The sequence below is a fragment of the Xiphophorus maculatus genome, chromosome 12 (assembly GCF_002775205.1).
Source record: "Xiphophorus maculatus strain JP 163 A chromosome 12, X_maculatus-5.0-male, whole genome shotgun sequence".
NCBI lineage: Eukaryota > Metazoa > Chordata > Actinopteri > Cyprinodontiformes > Poeciliidae > Xiphophorus > Xiphophorus maculatus.
Window position 1 is genome coordinate 11,747,695 of NC_036454.1, and position 18,054 is coordinate 11,765,748.

The 18,054-nt window shown below is 36.6% G+C and overlaps 1 protein-coding gene across 2 annotated transcripts in view; it reads left to right on the forward strand.

The window, feature by feature from the left end:
- ccser1 (coiled-coil serine rich protein 1) overlaps positions 1–18,054 on the forward strand; it is a 137,409-nt gene that overhangs the window by 43,630 nt on the left and 75,725 nt on the right. For both annotated transcript variants that reach the window (XM_014468864.2, XM_023343815.1), the window contains exons 7-8: positions 945–1,119; positions 9,839–9,916. In XM_014468864.2, coding sequence (XP_014324350.1) covers positions 945–1,119; positions 9,839–9,916 — 253 coding nt within the window. The remainder of the gene's footprint in view (positions 1–944; positions 1,120–9,838; positions 9,917–18,054) is intronic.

Sequence of the window (18,054 nt, forward strand, 5' to 3'; positions counted from 1 at the left end):
GGTATTTAAATCAACTGTTATCTTTTTCTGCTCTGCTGTGAGAGAGGTTTGAGTAGTAGACCGGCCCACCAGATCAGGTCTATAGGTTTGCAGTTAACAAAAGTCATCACGAGGTTGGCAACTCATCAACTGTTTTGCTACATTTAGTAACATTTTAGACAAAAAAATTTGGTATCTGTCAAAATCGGAGTTGGCAGGTCAAAATTTTTAATAGATCAGTAATCAGTGATCGGCCAGAAAACTGCAATAGGTGTATCCCTAAAATCCACATGCACAGTGAAAACTTTGTGAAGAAAAATCCAAAGCTGAAATTCAAATCTAATAACTTCTTGCTCCAAGCAAGAGGGTTAACAACTTCTCTACTGTGGTGGCCCGCAACCTTCCAAAAATCAGCTCAAGAAACCCAATTAATTTTAACACAGTAGTTTTCAAATGGTATTGTTAATTAAAGCAGTAGTTAAGTTGAGTCTTTTGAGATAATGTGAATGAAATTGTCTAAGCTTTAAAATGTTATTGCTTTGTAGAGAGTTTTTGGAAGCTAATTAGTTATCAGGTTTTATAAACGTACATTTTTTAGAGATATCTTTGGACTATCTGTACACCTTGTATTTAAAGTTTCTTGTGTACTTCTACTGAGAGAGCTCCTTGAACACACACACACCCTTACACACGCCCACACATGCCGTCACACAATTGGACGATGTCTGTGTCTTTTTCACTGATCACGCACGATATCACACAGGGGTTTTGGAATTACTTGGATACCAGAAAACAGCTGGTATCGCCACATTACTGTAGAACGTATCATCTACACTGTCAGTGCTCACCAATGGCAACAAGGACAGCAGCAGGGAGAGCTGAAGCCAGGTCAATGATCCTGTTTTCACGCTGGTTTATGCTATTATTACTTCTTTTTTTTTTACTTCTCTTTGCCTCTTCTCCAGGGAACTCAGTCGACCAACCAGTCTGCTGCCCACTGAATGTAGCGTGGGGCCTGGTTTAGGGAAGGATGACGACCCTCTACCACCGGGGCTGGAGAGCCTTCCGCTCAGACTGATGCAGCAGGAATGCACAGCGGTCAAAACCCTGCTTTTAAGACTGAGAAGGACATTACAGGAGGTGGGTGATGTATTTTCACACAGCAACAAGCATATGGTCACATTTGATGTGGATTTATGTGGATTTACACTGCTGCCAAAAAGTAATTATCCACTCGTCACAGAACCTTCATGTGAAATGGAGTTTTGAAGAGACAACCTGTTTTATTGATGGGAAACAAAGCTTTACAAACCGACCTGGCCCTCTGTGAACAAAGTAATTGTCCCCTAATTCTAATAACTGATGGCCTTGATTGGCATCAAGCATTTGTGCTAACAAAACATAAGTCTCTAAAGCTGCTGTGGAGGAATGTTGGACAAATCTTTGTATAATTTAGTAAGTTCAGTCACAGTAGAGGACCTTTGAAAATGAAGCGCCTTTTCTGGTTGTTCCACACTGTCCCATCTGTATTTAATTTCAGACTGAGTAGTCTTATTTTGTTTTTTCTTTTAGTCATTCAGACATAGACGTAATGGCCAGACATTGTTCCTCAGATCTTTCTGTTAGGCAGTGGTATTCATAGTTCCATGACCTGCGGCAAGTTGTCCAGGTTCTGAAGCAACCAAACAGGCCCAAATCATCACACCATCACCTCCATGTTTGACATGATACATGTTGACCCAATTTTGCCTTGTCGGTTCACAGAATATGTCCACAAAAGTCTTTGGCATGACCAGAATGTTTTTCTTTCTATATCATATATGAAATGAGTCTTTGTTTTCTTTAAGGTTAGTTGTTTCCATGAATTTTCCCATAGATGCATTTTTTCCCCCAGCCTCTTTCCTTTTGTTAAATTCTGACCACAGATCTTAACCAAAGCAAGTGATTCTTGCAGTACTTTGAATGTTTTTTGGGTTCTTTGTGACCCATAGATGAGCTGTTGACGTCCTTCTCTGTTCTATGCTTTCTCAATTTGCGGAGATCAACTCTGATTTGAGTTTGCTGCAATTGGAAAGCCTTAGAGATTTGAATGTACCCATTACTAGGTGGATATATGGATAACTTTATTTCAGAATGTCTTCAGGTCAAGGCATGATGTGTTGCTTTTTCAGATTTTTCTTCCTGCCTCATGTTCTCAGACAACTTATTTGAAGTGATTGCTTGATCTTATGGGTCAAGCAACTGAATAATGAAAGTGTTAACCAAAAAAAAAGATCCTGAAAATTCATGACTTAACATAGGGGTTCCCCTTTTCATAGTGGGGAAGGTTGGACTAGACAGCCATTTCTTAAATAGTTTAAGAAATTAAGCCATTTAAAAACTGTGTCTTACTTAGGTTACCATTGTCTGTTGATAAAAGTTCAATAGTCTTGAACATGGAGTATGGCAAAAACAGCCAAAATCTTTAGAAGTCCTTGAATTTCTCCATATTTATTTCTGTATGTTTTGTCCACTTTGGAAATTTTTGCTGCTTTGTTTTTGTGTTTTACATAAAACCACCAATAAAACACATTGAAGACTATTGTTGCGATATGAGAAAATGTGAAAAAGTTAAGTGCTTTACCTTGGACTGATTAGGTTCTAAAAGCGTCACATAATTTTTTCACTGGCATAAATTTATTTCAAAAGTACTACTCTCTCAATTGTTTATGTCTTGATTAATCAGCTTTATTAAATCTCATAAAAGTGGATTCCTTATCATTTTCTTCCTTGCGTTTCAGAGGATGAACCTACGATATGTCTTTAAGTGGCTGCCATGATATTGTTTCTGTGTTCTCAAGCATGCAGGCAATGCATGCTTAAATCATTCAGCTATCGACTATAATTTTGCTCCTTAAATGTCTTTTTCAAGCTTTAGCTTTACCTCAGGCAATGAAACCATCTGATTATGAATCTTTGAAATTCAATAAAATTACCTTCACATTACTATAGATTTGATTGATGTTAATGGTCACTTAGTAAAGCATTAACACGTTGCAATAGCGTAGTTTTGCAAGGTTTAGGTATGCAGACCATAGGTTTGTGTTAACTGAATACTCATTCAGTCTTGTGAGTCTTTAAATGGTTGAAGAAAAAAAAGTATGGTTTACTGTCTTTTTTTGTCAGGAACATAATTATCTTTTTTAAAAGTATTTGATTTTTGAGGATTTTAATTGTAGTTATGCACCACCATCAGTTATGCAGTTTCATAAGTGATAAATATGGTTTAAGTTTTGCATTTTTGACCAAACCATGCCAGAGGGAAATCTGAGTTTTTATGTGAAATGACAGAGGCATCAATGAATTGACAATATTTATGGCTGTGGGTTTATTAGTAGTAATTTGAAATCAAACAAGTAATAGGTAATAGGTCGCATCATAGTTGAATCAGTTTAAGTCACAATCACACTACAGACTGATACTCCTTTGTAATAAAAGAAAACATAACTGAGGGAACCATATTATTCTTATTGTTATTTTTCTTTTATGGTGTAGCTGTTTTTCCACAAAAACAGAATCAATTATGCAGCTTATGCAGATAATTTATTTATTTCACATTTCATACATATCACTAGATTTTAATAATAACACAACATTGCATGTTTTACTTGGCTCAGGTCTGTCCCACACGTCACATCACAAATACAGAGAGGGGACACTCCGTCACTGCAAAGGTTTTAAAAACACTTGCAGAAGTCTTGGGGAAAGCAGATTATGGTTAAATGTTTTCAACATACACATATGTTTTTGTTGAATATGTTGTTTTGTGATCTAATGTCTTTTTGTCCTTTAACTAAATCACAAAAAGGCATGTTTAAGAGTGGTAAGACAGGTTCTGGCTGTCTTGCTACTTTCCCCACTTTGTACATTTGCACTTTGTGGTATCTTTATTCCTGACTATTTTGGTGAATCAAAGTGAGACGTTTGCCTCTTGCTATTTTGTACATGACACATGTCCTGTCATACAGGACGCTTTGACAGCCAATGATTTAAAGTTATAAGCTATAATCTACTCATATCTTCTCCGCTGAGATGGGGTTATATGCCACCCATAATGCAAGCTTGCTTATAGGTATTTTGGTCTGCAGAAGGGATCAAAATCTGGTATATTTCATTAAAGTTAGTTGACCCAGATAGTGATTATACCTGCAATGTAATTGTTAGGTTTTATACATTTTCAGAAAAATAAATGTAATTTATACTAAAGGAAGATTTGAGCAATGCAGTTTCTGAACATAGTAACGCCATAATTCAGTAAAAATACTTGGTTATCAAGATAAATAAAGCATCCTTTTTCTTTTATTATTGCAGCATTTAGCAAATAGAAATACAGTAACTTTGGTAATTCTAGCTGACCTAAAACAAGAGACATTTGGACTCATTTAATTTCAGACAGTGAGCTGTGTGTCTTTTTTTTCGGTGCATGTAAAGTTTTGGTTTCAAGTGTAACTTCCTGGTTGACATGATAAATAAGAATCTGTAATTCTGATCTTATTAACTTACCTAATTAAAAAAGGTTACCGGTAGATTAAAAAACACAAGAAATAATAAGTTTCTCTGTCTAAAAATGTTTGTAAATTGGTACAATTCAGTTGGCTGTTTAAGCCTTAACTGGGTGTGACATGGTACAGAATTAAATGAAGGAGCAACTTGGTCCAGAACCTGGCAAGAACCTTTAAAAAAACAACAAAAAAACAAACATACAAAAAAAAGAAAACACTTCAATACCTCTATAAGCTTCTAAAGATCAAAGCGAGCAGCTAACATCAGCCCACTGAGGCATATGTACGACTTTCTCCTGATCTGTTTGCTGTTCATAGCTCTGTTTTCTCTCCAAGGGCCACAGAGACGGAGCAAGAGAAACACAAAATAGTAATTTATAGAGTGACATAAACTAAAGGGATGATGAAGTTGCAGAAGAGAGAAGGGGTGCACAGCAGCAGAACATGAATATGAAAGAGGAGACACTTTGCCCTCTTTGGTTTCTTTGTTGCATCATTAACTTGCAAATTATGTTGCTGTCATGGTCTTTGGGTTTTAATGTGTGTGTTTTGGTTTGGTATTCTTGCTGTATTTCTACAGTATGGTTGTTTTTGTCAGTGCTGCTTTCGTCTTTCTCTGCACACCTGGTGCACCACACCTGCATTGTGTAGGTGTTTCAGCTTGTCCGGCATAAATACGGTGTGTTGGAAACATCTAGTATTTTAATATGTGCTAGGCTTTAAAATGAGTCAGTCACTTAGGGTTAGTGTATATTGCGGTATGTTTTGTCCATTAGAAATTGAAATCTTTTAGAACAGTAGTGAAAAGATGTTGTACTAAGACTTGGCCATATGTCTTAGTACATATGTCGCTGGACATATTTTATGTATCATTCTTTGTTCCATGGATGAGATCTAACCCGTGGGATATTCCAGAGCAACAAGTTGTTCACCAGGTGAGGAAAGGGAACATGAGGATACTGTTGGAACTATGAACAGACCAAAAAGAGTTACAAGCATTTCAGATCTGTATTGTATGCACAGAAACGCAGGCCTTGATCAAAGATTGATGACAAGGAAGAGATGGTAAGCAAACATAGCTTTATCCTGGATTAGAAATTTCAGCTGGCCTTCATTAAGACTGATTGGTTTCTTTGAAAGTTAAAATTGGCTGAAAATCTGACAAAAGAAGAATGATTTTTACATTATTTGTCACATTGTACAGTATTTTATTTTAAACCTACAAAGTACTATTTTCTGTGACAATTTGACTTGTGCTAGTAGGCTGCAGTCCTAATTGCTCCTTCCTGAATAGTTTTATGAAATGTTGGTGCTCAGATTGTATCTGTGCTATAATATTGTGTCAGATCCTGTTATTTTATTATTTGCAGCGGTTTCTTGATGAAGCATGGCTTGTGTTTAAAAGACTGCTCTTCCAGTGATTGAACACTGAAAATTGTCTGATGTTTTAGTTCTTCGCTCCTACATGCACCATTGGACTGTATCAATTGTTTTCATTTATTTCATGTGTTTGACAGAATATTTTTGGTCAATTGAATCTGTTTATCTATTTCTATTTGTTTTTAGAGAATTAGTTAATTTTTGCAGCTATGTTTGCCAGCCTATCATTTTCTAAGACTATGCTGCCAAACTGCAGCTTTGTTTTGGAGTTTGAACTGTTATATAATATTGCTTCCATTGTTGGATTTTGAAGGAGAACAGCTGCAGACTTAGTTGCTTTTGTTCTGTTGCTGGAAGGAGGGTCATAGTCTGGGTGACAGGTTCATTAAAAACAGCAGCATTATCAATGTAAGAAAGAGCAGATTTTAAATACTGCAACATATGTTGTGTATCACTATAAAACCAAACTGTATCATGATATTAATTGTAAACTACAGTACAGACCAAAAGTTTGGACACACCTTCTAATTCAATGGGTTTTCTTTATTTTCATGACTATTTATAAGGCAAGAAATCCCACTTATTAACCTGACAGGGCACACCTATGAAGTGAAAACCATTTCAGGTGACTACCTCTTGAAGCTCATCAAGAAAATGCAGAGTGTGTGCAAAGCAGTAATCACAGCAAAAGGTTGCTACTTTGAAGAAACTAGAATATAAGAGGTATTTTCAGTTGTTTTACGCTTTTTTGTTTAGTGCATATTTCCACATGTGTTATTCATAGTTTTGATGCCTTCAGTGTGAATCTACAATGTCAATAGTCATGAAAATAAAGGAAACTCATTGAATTAAAAGGTGTGTCCAAACATTTGGTCTGTACTGTATGTCATCCACATAGTTTGACAGAGCTTGCTGTTGCTAGTGTTAGCATGCTAACACATACAGCTAATCAGCTCAGTGTTATGCCAGAGCTTGTTAATAACTCATCAATTTGTACTAGAAACATGGCAACATTAAATTCTAAAATAAATATGGGAATTTTGAAAGAAATTATTAAAAATAAAAAAAACTGTCAAGATCTGAGATCTTGCAAAGTATTAGCAGACACAATCAGTACAATTAATGATGTCACAAAAATGACTACAGGCCTGATATCGCTGAACCTCTTGGTATTCCTAGTGTTTACTTTGCACATTTGGCCAGCCATTCTCCGTCTGCTTCTAAATTATTTCTCTTTCAGCAGTTTATCCTCTTGGCTGCACAGAGGGAACATTTCTAAACTGCTGCTGTCTCGTGTGTGCGTAAAAGCAGCCTCACACAATGATCCCCATTTGTCAACGTCAGCCATGGTTTCTAACTAAAGTGTGATGTACCATTTGTTACAGTACATAGTCACAGCTCTTCCGGACAATGCTCTGAATCCCTACATACCTGTTCCAAGTCTGTTGTTTGACTCTAACCCCTACAGAATTGCTTGACTTTTTCTGTAATTGTAGGAACAAGTTTGTTGTATTCGGGTTCCAGTGCTTTCTGAAAATTCCTGGACAATCTTGGGAGTCTAGTTTATAGATTTATTTTGACGGAGTATAAGGACCATGGTAGGAAAATTGAAAAATTAAAATAAAATTCTGTGAATAAAGTCAAAATATTATGAGAATGAAACTGCAAGAGTATAAAGCTGAAATAGTATGAGAATAAAGTTGTAGTATCACAAGAATAAAACAGTATTATGAGAATAAAGTCATAATATAACTTTATTCTTGTAATACCATGACTTTATTCTCATATAATTTCAATTTTATTCTCGTTCAGATTTATTTGCGTTATATAACCTTATTGTCATAATTTTATAAATTCCACGGTTGATTTAGATAAGGATTGATGAAAAAAAAGGATTTTTATCCATCCAACCATCTATCCACCCTCTGCAGTATCTCATTTTTGCTGGTTCCAGTGTTAAATCTTGTCCACTGTTGAAATATTTGTTGTAAATTTATACTGTAACTGTTATTCTTTAAGATTGATAAAATAAATAAATAAAAATAATAATAAATACTGGCAATTTTGGAATGTGAGCCCAGAAAATAAGAAGTTTTGACATATATGAGTTGTGTACACAATGTGTTAAAGTTTCTGTGGAATCCTAGAGCTAAATTGTGTGCGGCACGGTGCAAAAAGAAATGAAAACCAGCATCATGCTAGAGAAAGGCTCACTAATAAGCACAGTATTTCCAGTCTAGTCTTTCTACCATGTTGACCCAGGAACTATGATAACCCTGATATTTTGAAAATGGCGCTGTTGTCCTATAAAAACCCTAAAGTCAATTAGAGGGAGTGAAAATGAATGTCCCTTCTCTTATTTAAAGGCTTTCACTTCTTGATTTAGGAGACGTGAGTGTGTGATTAAAGGTGTGCATCTAACTACAAAACCTGCTTTTCTTTCTGAAGCCATTCATCATCTGTAGACATTCAGTTTCAGTGTAGTGCAAGTCATTAAATTCATGGCTCCCCAGCAGCCAATTCTTAAATCTGAGAGGCTTTTTACTGAGCCACATCTAATTGTAGGGACAGTTGTGTGTTAAGGGCTGTGGGACAGAGGTGACCTTACAGAGGATGTGTTTGTGTTGGAGAAGGAAGGAAGGAAGGAGGGATGCTGTGTCTGTGGGTGTAGTTGTCAGTGAGTTCACGGCTGTCTCTCTATGTAGGGAAAAGCATTGATCACAGATGACACATTGATGGCCTGGCGCCATAGCACACCTATAATTCTGATAGGGAGGTGTGTGTCTTTAAAAGGTCAGCCAAACCAATAAAACATCAAGTTTTTACCCTGCAAAGATTTGGACTCCAATGTTTCTCCCAACTTATTTTAAGTAGGTCAAAGCACTATATTATCTGGGATTTGGCTGAAAAAGTATGTTTTTCCAATGTAATCTCCCACCAAACGACATACAGTATTAATCTGAGAAGGGTCAAAATGTGGCTAAAATAAAACATTCATAAATTTGTTAAAAGTCTCTCATGGATGCCATTTCTGCCTGTCTCTTGCTCCACGCCTCCTGCTTTATTTTTGTTTCATCCCACTGAATGCATTAAATGACCACACACAGGCCTCTCATATTTATGATTTATAAAGATTTTGGGTTGCTTTTCTGTTTGGATGATGACATTTTTAGGCATGATGTGTGTTTCATAAGAAACTGTGTAGAAAGGACAAAAATGGTTTTTTGAAAAACTATTTTTACGTGACTAACACCTTAGCAACCTTGAAACGGATGTGTACCTAACAATCAGTCTGTTGAACTTTGCATGCATGAAAGAAGCTTGTGTAGGCAGTTCATCAAAACGTTCCCTAGCTCAGAGATCTAAATCCTCTTAGATCAAGTCCTGCATGCTTCAATTAATCCTTCAAAAGTAATGGTTACACATAAGTTACTCAGTGAATGCATGTGTCCTTCAGTCTGCATGTCCATCCATTGCCTGTATGGGACGTGTGTGTGTATGTATGTGTGTGTTTGACTTTGCTTTCTGCCTAGTTTTTGCTTGTGTTGTTGTTTGTTGCCAAATTGCATCTGATCACACTTGACGTTAAAAACCAGGATATGAAAGAAACCCGGTGAAATAACAGAAAGAAAAAAAGCCATGTTGCCCACCTTGACGTTTTGTTGAATCAATAGTGACTCCAGCTGAGATCAGTAGAACGCATGTAAAATTGTCTGTCAGATATTTGGGGAAACAGTTATAGCATAGAGATTCATGCTTCAGATAAAGAATTTCTACTATATGGTTTAACAACAAAACAAAGTTCAAACAGTGCTAAATAACTCAGAGAGCTCCACTTTCTTCACACAATAAAGCATAAATTGAGACTCAATTTTAGGAAGATTTCTTCACGTGATAATTTTGATGCCTTTCTGATGTTTTTGTGAATGCTTTTGCAGAGCACAGAGACGAGTCCAGCCAGCAGCCTTCAGTCCCTACCCATCAGTCCTTGCAGTGAGAAGTCTCTTCCATTAAAGGTAATCACAAGTAGGCCATTTTATCCTGTTTCTGCATTATGCCTGTGTATGTCATATTTTTATTAATTGTGATGGTAAACAGCCATGCCGTGAGAATATAAGTAATAGATTCTGGTGGTGCTGTTTGAAGCATGCGGAGCCAGTGGCTCATTCCTTTAGGCAGATGAGTCGATGATTAATATCAAACTTCACACAAACAGGAGACGACACGCATAGATTCAGACTGCGTGGATGCTGCATATAGCACAGGCTAATAAAGTGTTATTTATAAACCCTGGACTCCACTGGTCACACTTAAAGTACAATGAGACACATCAAGTCAGTGCTTTACAGCTCTGCTGATTGACTTAATCTATTGTTTTTGTCTATAACAGCTCCTTTGATAACACATAATTTACCCTCAAGCCTCATTTATGAGCTGCAGCGCTCAATGACTTAGACGGTGGCTTACTGTGTACAGGAGAGAGAACAACACAGGAATAGCACTTTTAGTTTTAGAGCAATAGCTATTTGGGGCTGTGTGGAATTAAAGATTGATAGTCAAAAAGATAAAATTGAAATTTTATTTAGTCTCTTATTCTCATCACAGGTTCCGCAAAATATTTTGGAAAAGATGCTGATCATGGATCGGTCATCCATAACAATTGGTAGTGCTACACATGCCGCCCTGCCATGTGTCCATATTTTGCAATTCCATTTTCTTAATAATGACATATGTATGACTTGTAAAACTGTATTGTAAGCTGCTAACTCTACTTCAATGATCAAACAAATCTGGTTTTCAATACAGACACTTTCTGACCCTTTACAGTGAGTTTTGTATGACCGGGTTGGGGACTGGCTGTAGCTCACTGTGCATGTCTGTGCTCAGCTGCAGGTCTTCCCCTCAAAGAGCACACAGCTGTCCATGCACGGCAGGGGTCTGCAACCTGCGGCTCTGGAGCCACATGTGGCTCTTTTGGCCCTCTACACTGGCTCTTACACGCTTTGGCCAAAATCTATGTAAAACTGAGCAGTGTTTTAGATAGAAATGAAATGAAAAGGCTTATTTTAGCAGTTTTTCTGGGTATTTTCATGCAGTATTTGCAAAGAACTTCCTTAACCAAAGGATGCTGGAACTATGCAGTAATATTTTCCTTATAAACATATGAAATACTCTATATGAGAAAATATATTCTGTCTATTTTTGTAAAAGTGTGATGTTTTGCTTTGTTCAAAAACCCAAGAATGAAAATAAAATTATGGCTCTTTAACCATAATAACAGTGTTTAAATGTTAAGCATTTATACATTTCAGTTTTTTTCTTTACAAAGAGTCATGTAGTTTTGGGGCTCATTATTACTTATTTTGCAGGAACCATCACAAAAATGGATCTTTAGATTGTAAATGTTGCTAATATAAAAGTCATTTCTGAAAAACCCTAAAATGAATAAAACCAGAAAACCAAAAATGTTAACATGCAGTGGTCAAGGTATTTGTGTTTAAAACACAACTTTTAACAAACAATATCTTTAGGATATGAAAGTTCTTGCCAATACAGTAGATGGGATAAATCAAATTATACAATATAAATAGAGAAAAATACAGATAATAGGTGAGATAAGATAATAAGAAGATAATGAGCCAGACTGAACAAATGTTTGCTTTAAAGCATAAACTCTCAGCTGCCCTCAGGTCCTCAGGGAGGCTGTTCAACAGGTGAGGGCCATAGTAGAAAATAATTGTTTTAATTTTCACTTTAGGTTTCTACAGTAGCTTCGTAGGATCAGCGCATATCTAATAAAAAGAGTAGATTAAGACCATTAAGAGTTTTATTACTTAAAAGCATTTAATGCTAATCAGAAAAACATACAGTAATTTCCTAAATGGTCAGATAATTGATACAGACTACGCAGTCTTTATGGCCAAAAGTGTGTGATGTGGACTCACGTTCTGTCTCTTGTCAGCATTTATTGCTGCTGAATTTCAAATAAATGTATTTTTTATTCTTTATTTTAGGAAAGCAGAACTTTTCAGTAATCAATTTACAAATTATGTGAATGTATTTAAAATAAACTTTAACCTATCATAGAAGTTATAAAAGAGGGAACTAAAGTCTCAGAGTTGGCCTGTAAGAAAGAGATGGTGAGACACAATACAGAGTTATGTCACTAACAGCTATGAAAATTATTACCATGTCTCCCGATCACAACACACAATTGTAGCAAATAAAAACACTTAGATAAGAGCATGTACAATAAATTAGTGGTTTTGTATCCATATCAGCTCAATTTTGTTTGCTTTTTCTCATTGAATTAGTTTTCAGTGTTGTGCGTCACATGTGTCTCCTTGCAGTGATGACCTGTCCAGAGTGTATTCTGCTTCTCTTTTAGGAGAGGCTCTTGCTCCATGTGACCCTTACAAAGTCGAAGCAGGTAGAGAAAATTGATACATGAATGGATTTTTATTCAAACAAGGCACAAGCTCAGTTCTACTTTTTTTTTAAACCACAGATCAAACCACACATGCACTGATCCCTAAAATACTCTGGTCCAGCTTATTTAGTTAAAAGAGCCCAGAAAAGAGCACAGCAGTCTGTCTGTGATCAAAAAATATAAAACTGAACCCTCCTTTGATCTGTGCGTCGTCTTCAATTTTAGCCTTATCATTGCAATTAATAGGCTTTTTTCCACATCAGCTCCTGCTGAATTATGAAGAGATCAAATAGGAAGAAAGAGATTGGTGGGGTATGGCATGCAGGACAGCAGCGAGAGCGAAATGAAGAAGAGCATAGCAAACAGACAAAAAGACAAAGATGAAAAGCGAGTGGAGTAGGGGTGAGCTGAATGAGAGAGGGGCAAAGTGCCTCACTTGCCTCGACAGGCTGCAGACCCCCTTTGTCAACCAAGTTCATCAGAGCCGTATGATCTGAATAAGATTTATTAATCTCTGCAGGGGGCATATGTGTGGGTAGCTGCTGAACTGCCGGCGTGTGTGTGAGTGTGTTAGCAGGGTTTAAATCTACTCAGAGAGGGCTTTTGGCAAGCTTTTCTCTGACATATACCCTAGTTAGATCTCTGCAGACTTCTTGTTGGGGTGTCACATGGGAGAGTCAAGTCCCAAGTCTGTGATGCTGCCTGTGATCATGTTTTTTTGTAACACTTTGTACACAATCTCATATTTTACAGCCAGAAAGTGCACACACCGCTAGTAAGGAGAAGATTGTGGCTTTCTTACCAGTGTGCTTCTGCTCAAAGTCTGCATGGTCCATATCCGTATCCTGATGTGTGTTTTAACTGAAAGCTCTATACTGAATTTTACATTATCACACTGCATTAGAGTATGTGTCTGTGTCAATGAGAGAAACAGAGAGTATGCATTACTGGCCTCCTTACTGACCTACATGAAGTATCAGTGGCAGCTAGATGATAAGGAAAAATTAAAAATGTAGGCTGGGGCACAGCTTGAAGACGGCCTCTATGGTTTAAACCTTCTGTGAATATTTGTAATAGGTGGACAGAATGAAAAGTAGGATCGGGGATAATGGTTTTACTAAACTGTCCAACCCTCTCTTAAAATCATTAATCATTAAAAGGCCGCACCACCATAAATCAGTGATGTCGAAACTTGTTGCCATGGTGTCCAAGATCATTAGGTTGAGAGCAAAAATAATTTTATTGTGAAGTGTTTTACTTTTACCAGCTCAAAAAAATGTTTTGATTAGTGTGGAAAGGTGACACATTTGGCAGCAATAAGGTCCTCGGTTCAAATCCCAACCTCGGGTTTTTATTCAAAACGCATGGATTCCCTCGGGGAATCCAACTTCCTCCCAGAGTTTGAAAAATATGCCTGACGGGTTAATCGCTCTCTCTAAATTGGAGTGGAGTGTGTGTGAATGGTTGGTTGAATGGATACCAACAGGCATCAGAGTTGAAGGGAATAAATACATATGAATGCTGCATTTCTTTGGTATTATTTATAAAAAAATTCATGCATCACTTGTCTTTCACTACACAATGATGAGCTACAGTATGTTGTTGGTCTATCACAGAGAATCTCTAAAAAATCTTGAAATTTCTGGTTTTAACATGACAAGACGGAAGGATAAGCAGGTTTAGATCATGGATGAATGGGTGGATGAAACTAAAACAGACACAAAGGGAGAATGTGAATGACAAAACCTGGCACTTCAAAAAGAAAAGGACACACACTGAATTCTGAATGCTACACTGGTGGACAGGACAGGTAAAAAGAAAAAAGGTCATATACTGTAATATTTTTTTGAATTGCCTTTAGCTTTGATTACAGCACACATTTAGCCGTGGCATTGTTCCAATAAGCATCTACAGTAGCATACTGGATCCAGTTTTTGCTGAGAACTTGTGGAGATCTTGGGAAAAATCTCATCCCAAATATTCTCCACGGACTTCAATCTGTGGCCAATCTATGTGTGAAGATGACATTTCATGTTTCTTGAACCACTCTCTCTCAGTTTGAGCACAATGAACGATGGTATCGGAATCTTAGAATATTTTTGTGTTATCAGGAAAGAAATAAGGAGCTGACAGGACAACCTGATCATTTAGCATATTAAGGTCTGCTGACCTCTTACTTGTACAGCAGACACTAAACATGATGGGTGCATCTCTACATATAGCTCTCGTCTTACCCTGACGCACCCATCACTCTAGAAGAGGGTAATTCTGGACTCATCAGACCACACGACCTTCCATTGCTCCAGAGTCTTCCTATCAAACTCAAACCTTTTTTTCCAGATTAGCCTCACTACTCTGTGGTTTTAATCCAGCTTCATAGTTGTTTACTCCCATCCCTTTAGTTTTACATGAATTCTGTGTCTTAATTTATCTATTGAATATATTTGTTTGTTCTGCTGTTGTTTTTGGAGGTTTAATTTTAACCTAACGTTTAAGTGATTGCTGATTATGACAATTTTATTTCCCAACACAATTTTTTAGCACAGGTGATCATCACTGACTATTCTTCCAGTTTCTAAAATTGCTTTGCCAGATTCAACCCAATTTTAGTCCTTTTATATAATTTCTGTTGATTTTTTTTTATGTCCCTGATGCATGTCAATAATTTGACCAAATTTACATAAACCAAGAATGTCTTTAAACGTGGTTATTTAATGAGATTCTACATACTACATGAGTTGGGGATAAATTATTTGTTGCCAGATGAAAAGCAACCATCCATGCTGTAATTATCCAATGGGAGGCTCTTATTGATTTGCTTTGTTAAATCCAGGTGGTGATCTTATTTGAACAAGCAGTTGATCTTTCTAATGAATGTATTTAATGTCTGTTTTCAAAGTCAAAGTGATTAAAACATATGGTGTTCTGATTATTTTTTTATGTGCCATTTTACTATGAGGAGCCAGTAACAAAGTACTCTTGAATAGGAAATCAAAAACTGTTCCAGCTCTTTTTGTAAACCAGCATGAAGAGGGAATATAAAGTAGGTATCCAAGAGGAAAGAGAGGGTTAGTTTATCTTTTGAGGATTTATGTATATATATTTTAAATTTGTCTTGAATCCAGTTTAAAGTTCCTGATGTCTGGACACTCATGAAAAACATTATTCAGTGCTCTGTTGTAATGTCTGAGTTATCAGCATATGGTGCCTCTGATATCAGCGCCGCGTTGCTCCGAAGCCATCTGGCATGTCGTTGATTCGTTTTTTGATTGTATTGTCATACAAAGTCTGTCTTGATTGTATATCAGAGCCCAGTGTTACCCTGCATTTTCCTGCATAGCGAATGAAGGTCTCCACATGTACTGTACTGTATGAGGTTTTTTCCAGGCAAGCAATCACTTCATCAGTCATTTTTTATGCAATTCGTACAGTTTCTCCTGTCCTTATTTAGGGTTTTTAGCTCTATTGAATAAAACCATTTTCTCCTGCTAGTTTGAGCTGTACCATGTTAACATTGGAAAGATAGCGTACTTACATTTTTTCTTTGGTTAAACATGTCCTGATGAAACCTTTACACAGGCTTTCTATTTTGTAGAGGTTTCTTTGAATGGAAAATGAATCATTTAGCTTTTTTTATTTGATGAGGGATCAATGACAGACATTGTTACATAACAATGTCTGTCATTGATCCCCCCACAAAATGAGCAATTTTTAACACCGTTTAGACCGCTCTCACAAATCCCCTCAACTGCTTTCAGTCTTAATGCAGCCACTGTGGCATATTTATCCCACTACTTTTCATACTAAATACCTAAATTTACCTCTATTCTATGTACTATTACCAAATTAGCCTGCCCTACTTAAGCTTACATCTTCTTGACAACAGATTTTTCTTCATTATTCAGCAATAATGATGGATTAAGAAGCTAATGCTTGTTTTTATATGCATTTTATCCTCATTTGTGGTTGTAACTCTCTGCACCATGAGTGCCCAGTTTTTAGATATTAGAGCAGTTGGTGATGAATTTGGCTTTAAAATGTTTTGCCATCACACAGAATTTTCACATAACTATTTGCAACCTATGTAAAGATGCGCAAAAAGCTTGACATAAACAGCCTAAACTTACACTGCATAATTTAGACAAAACCAACTTTTAAAATTTAGTAAATTTATTCTGTGGGGGGGAAAGTTTAAAAATAATTGTTTTAGACAAAGCCACCAATTTTCAATTACTGGCAGTCCTTACAATTAATTTTACATGAATATAAATGAAATGCATGGAACACTTTACAGGAAAGAGTTAGAGACTTTGTGGAAAAATTTATTTCATTGATTACAACATCATTATGTCTGACATACAGAGAAATAGGCACATGGTGGGATTTGCAATTGCAAATTCTGGCAGTCCTGTTTATGCACTCTGTTCTCCAGTTATTTTTGTAGATTTATAATTGGATATAAGTCAGGGTAGTGGACATTTTCTAACTGTTTGACTTTCTTCCTCTAAAATCAGTTTACAGCTTCCTTATCTGTGTGTTTGGAACTGTTATTGCTTGAAAACCAACACTAGTTTATTGTTTAGATTCTTATTAAGAAAGGTTTTTTTAATTTGGTGTTAATTTTAATTCACTTGTTCCCATTAGAAATATATTTGAAGTGAGAAAACCATTAACATGTTCAGTTCTTGTTTTAACCGTTGTGTTTTATGCACAGCAGTGACAGCAATTCTTCAATTAACTTCGCTGTTGCTGTATTAGCAGCATTTTTGCAACATTTTCCATCCCGCTGATGGTCACAGTTGCCAACGCTGCCCTGTGAAAGCAAGGTCTTGCTCTCTTCATGTTGTCTCTCCTTTCTGCTCCTGCGGAGTCTGGCAGAGACACTCTTTCAACAACAAATGGAACTAAACCTGCCCTGAGATTGAGGCTGCATGAGAGTAAAAACTGAAACAAACAGTATGCCACTCTAACCTTTCTTAGTTTATGATCATTTGTGTACATATACGTCACAACCATAGCTTATATATGCAAGTGTTCATTCTGGCAAAGCCCTCAATATATTACACATAATGAGTTTAGCCATGATCCAGAGAAGAACTCAGTTTAAAGAGCAGGAAGTGAGCAACAGCAGCTGAAGGGTTTTAGATTGAGCAGGATACAGAGGTGTGTATGTACATATACAGAAAGGAGCATGAGTAACACGGTGGGAGGAAGAGGTAACCTTTGACAGAGCTGAAGGCACAGAAAATAACACAAATATAAAGACATATCGCATGAGAAAAGGCTGAATTTTGGGGAAAAAGTCACAGTGCCAAGAAAAAACACACTACTTGACAATGTGGAAAAACTGAAGAGAAATTGCATAAGGAAGAAGGTGTCTGGTGAAGATGTGTGAGCTATAGTTTATAAAAGGATTCCAGATTTGTGTACGGTAAATGTAGATTGGCGAAAATTAAGGACTTTTTAATAAAAGAAAGTCGAGAAGATCACAGTAGAAAGGTTGCAGAAAAATGATGGATTAAAGGAGTGAGAGAAAGAAAGTTTGTCCTGGCACTCCAGAAGACGATTCTGAGTGTAAAAATAATCTACGGTAGCCACCTGAGAGGCTGCTGTGTCACAGTGTGCCCTAGTTTAATTTAAACCCAACGCATATGACACTGTTTCTTTTTTCTTGTTTTTATCCAGATTTTGTCCCAGTTAAAGTTACTTACTGTATTTTAGAAG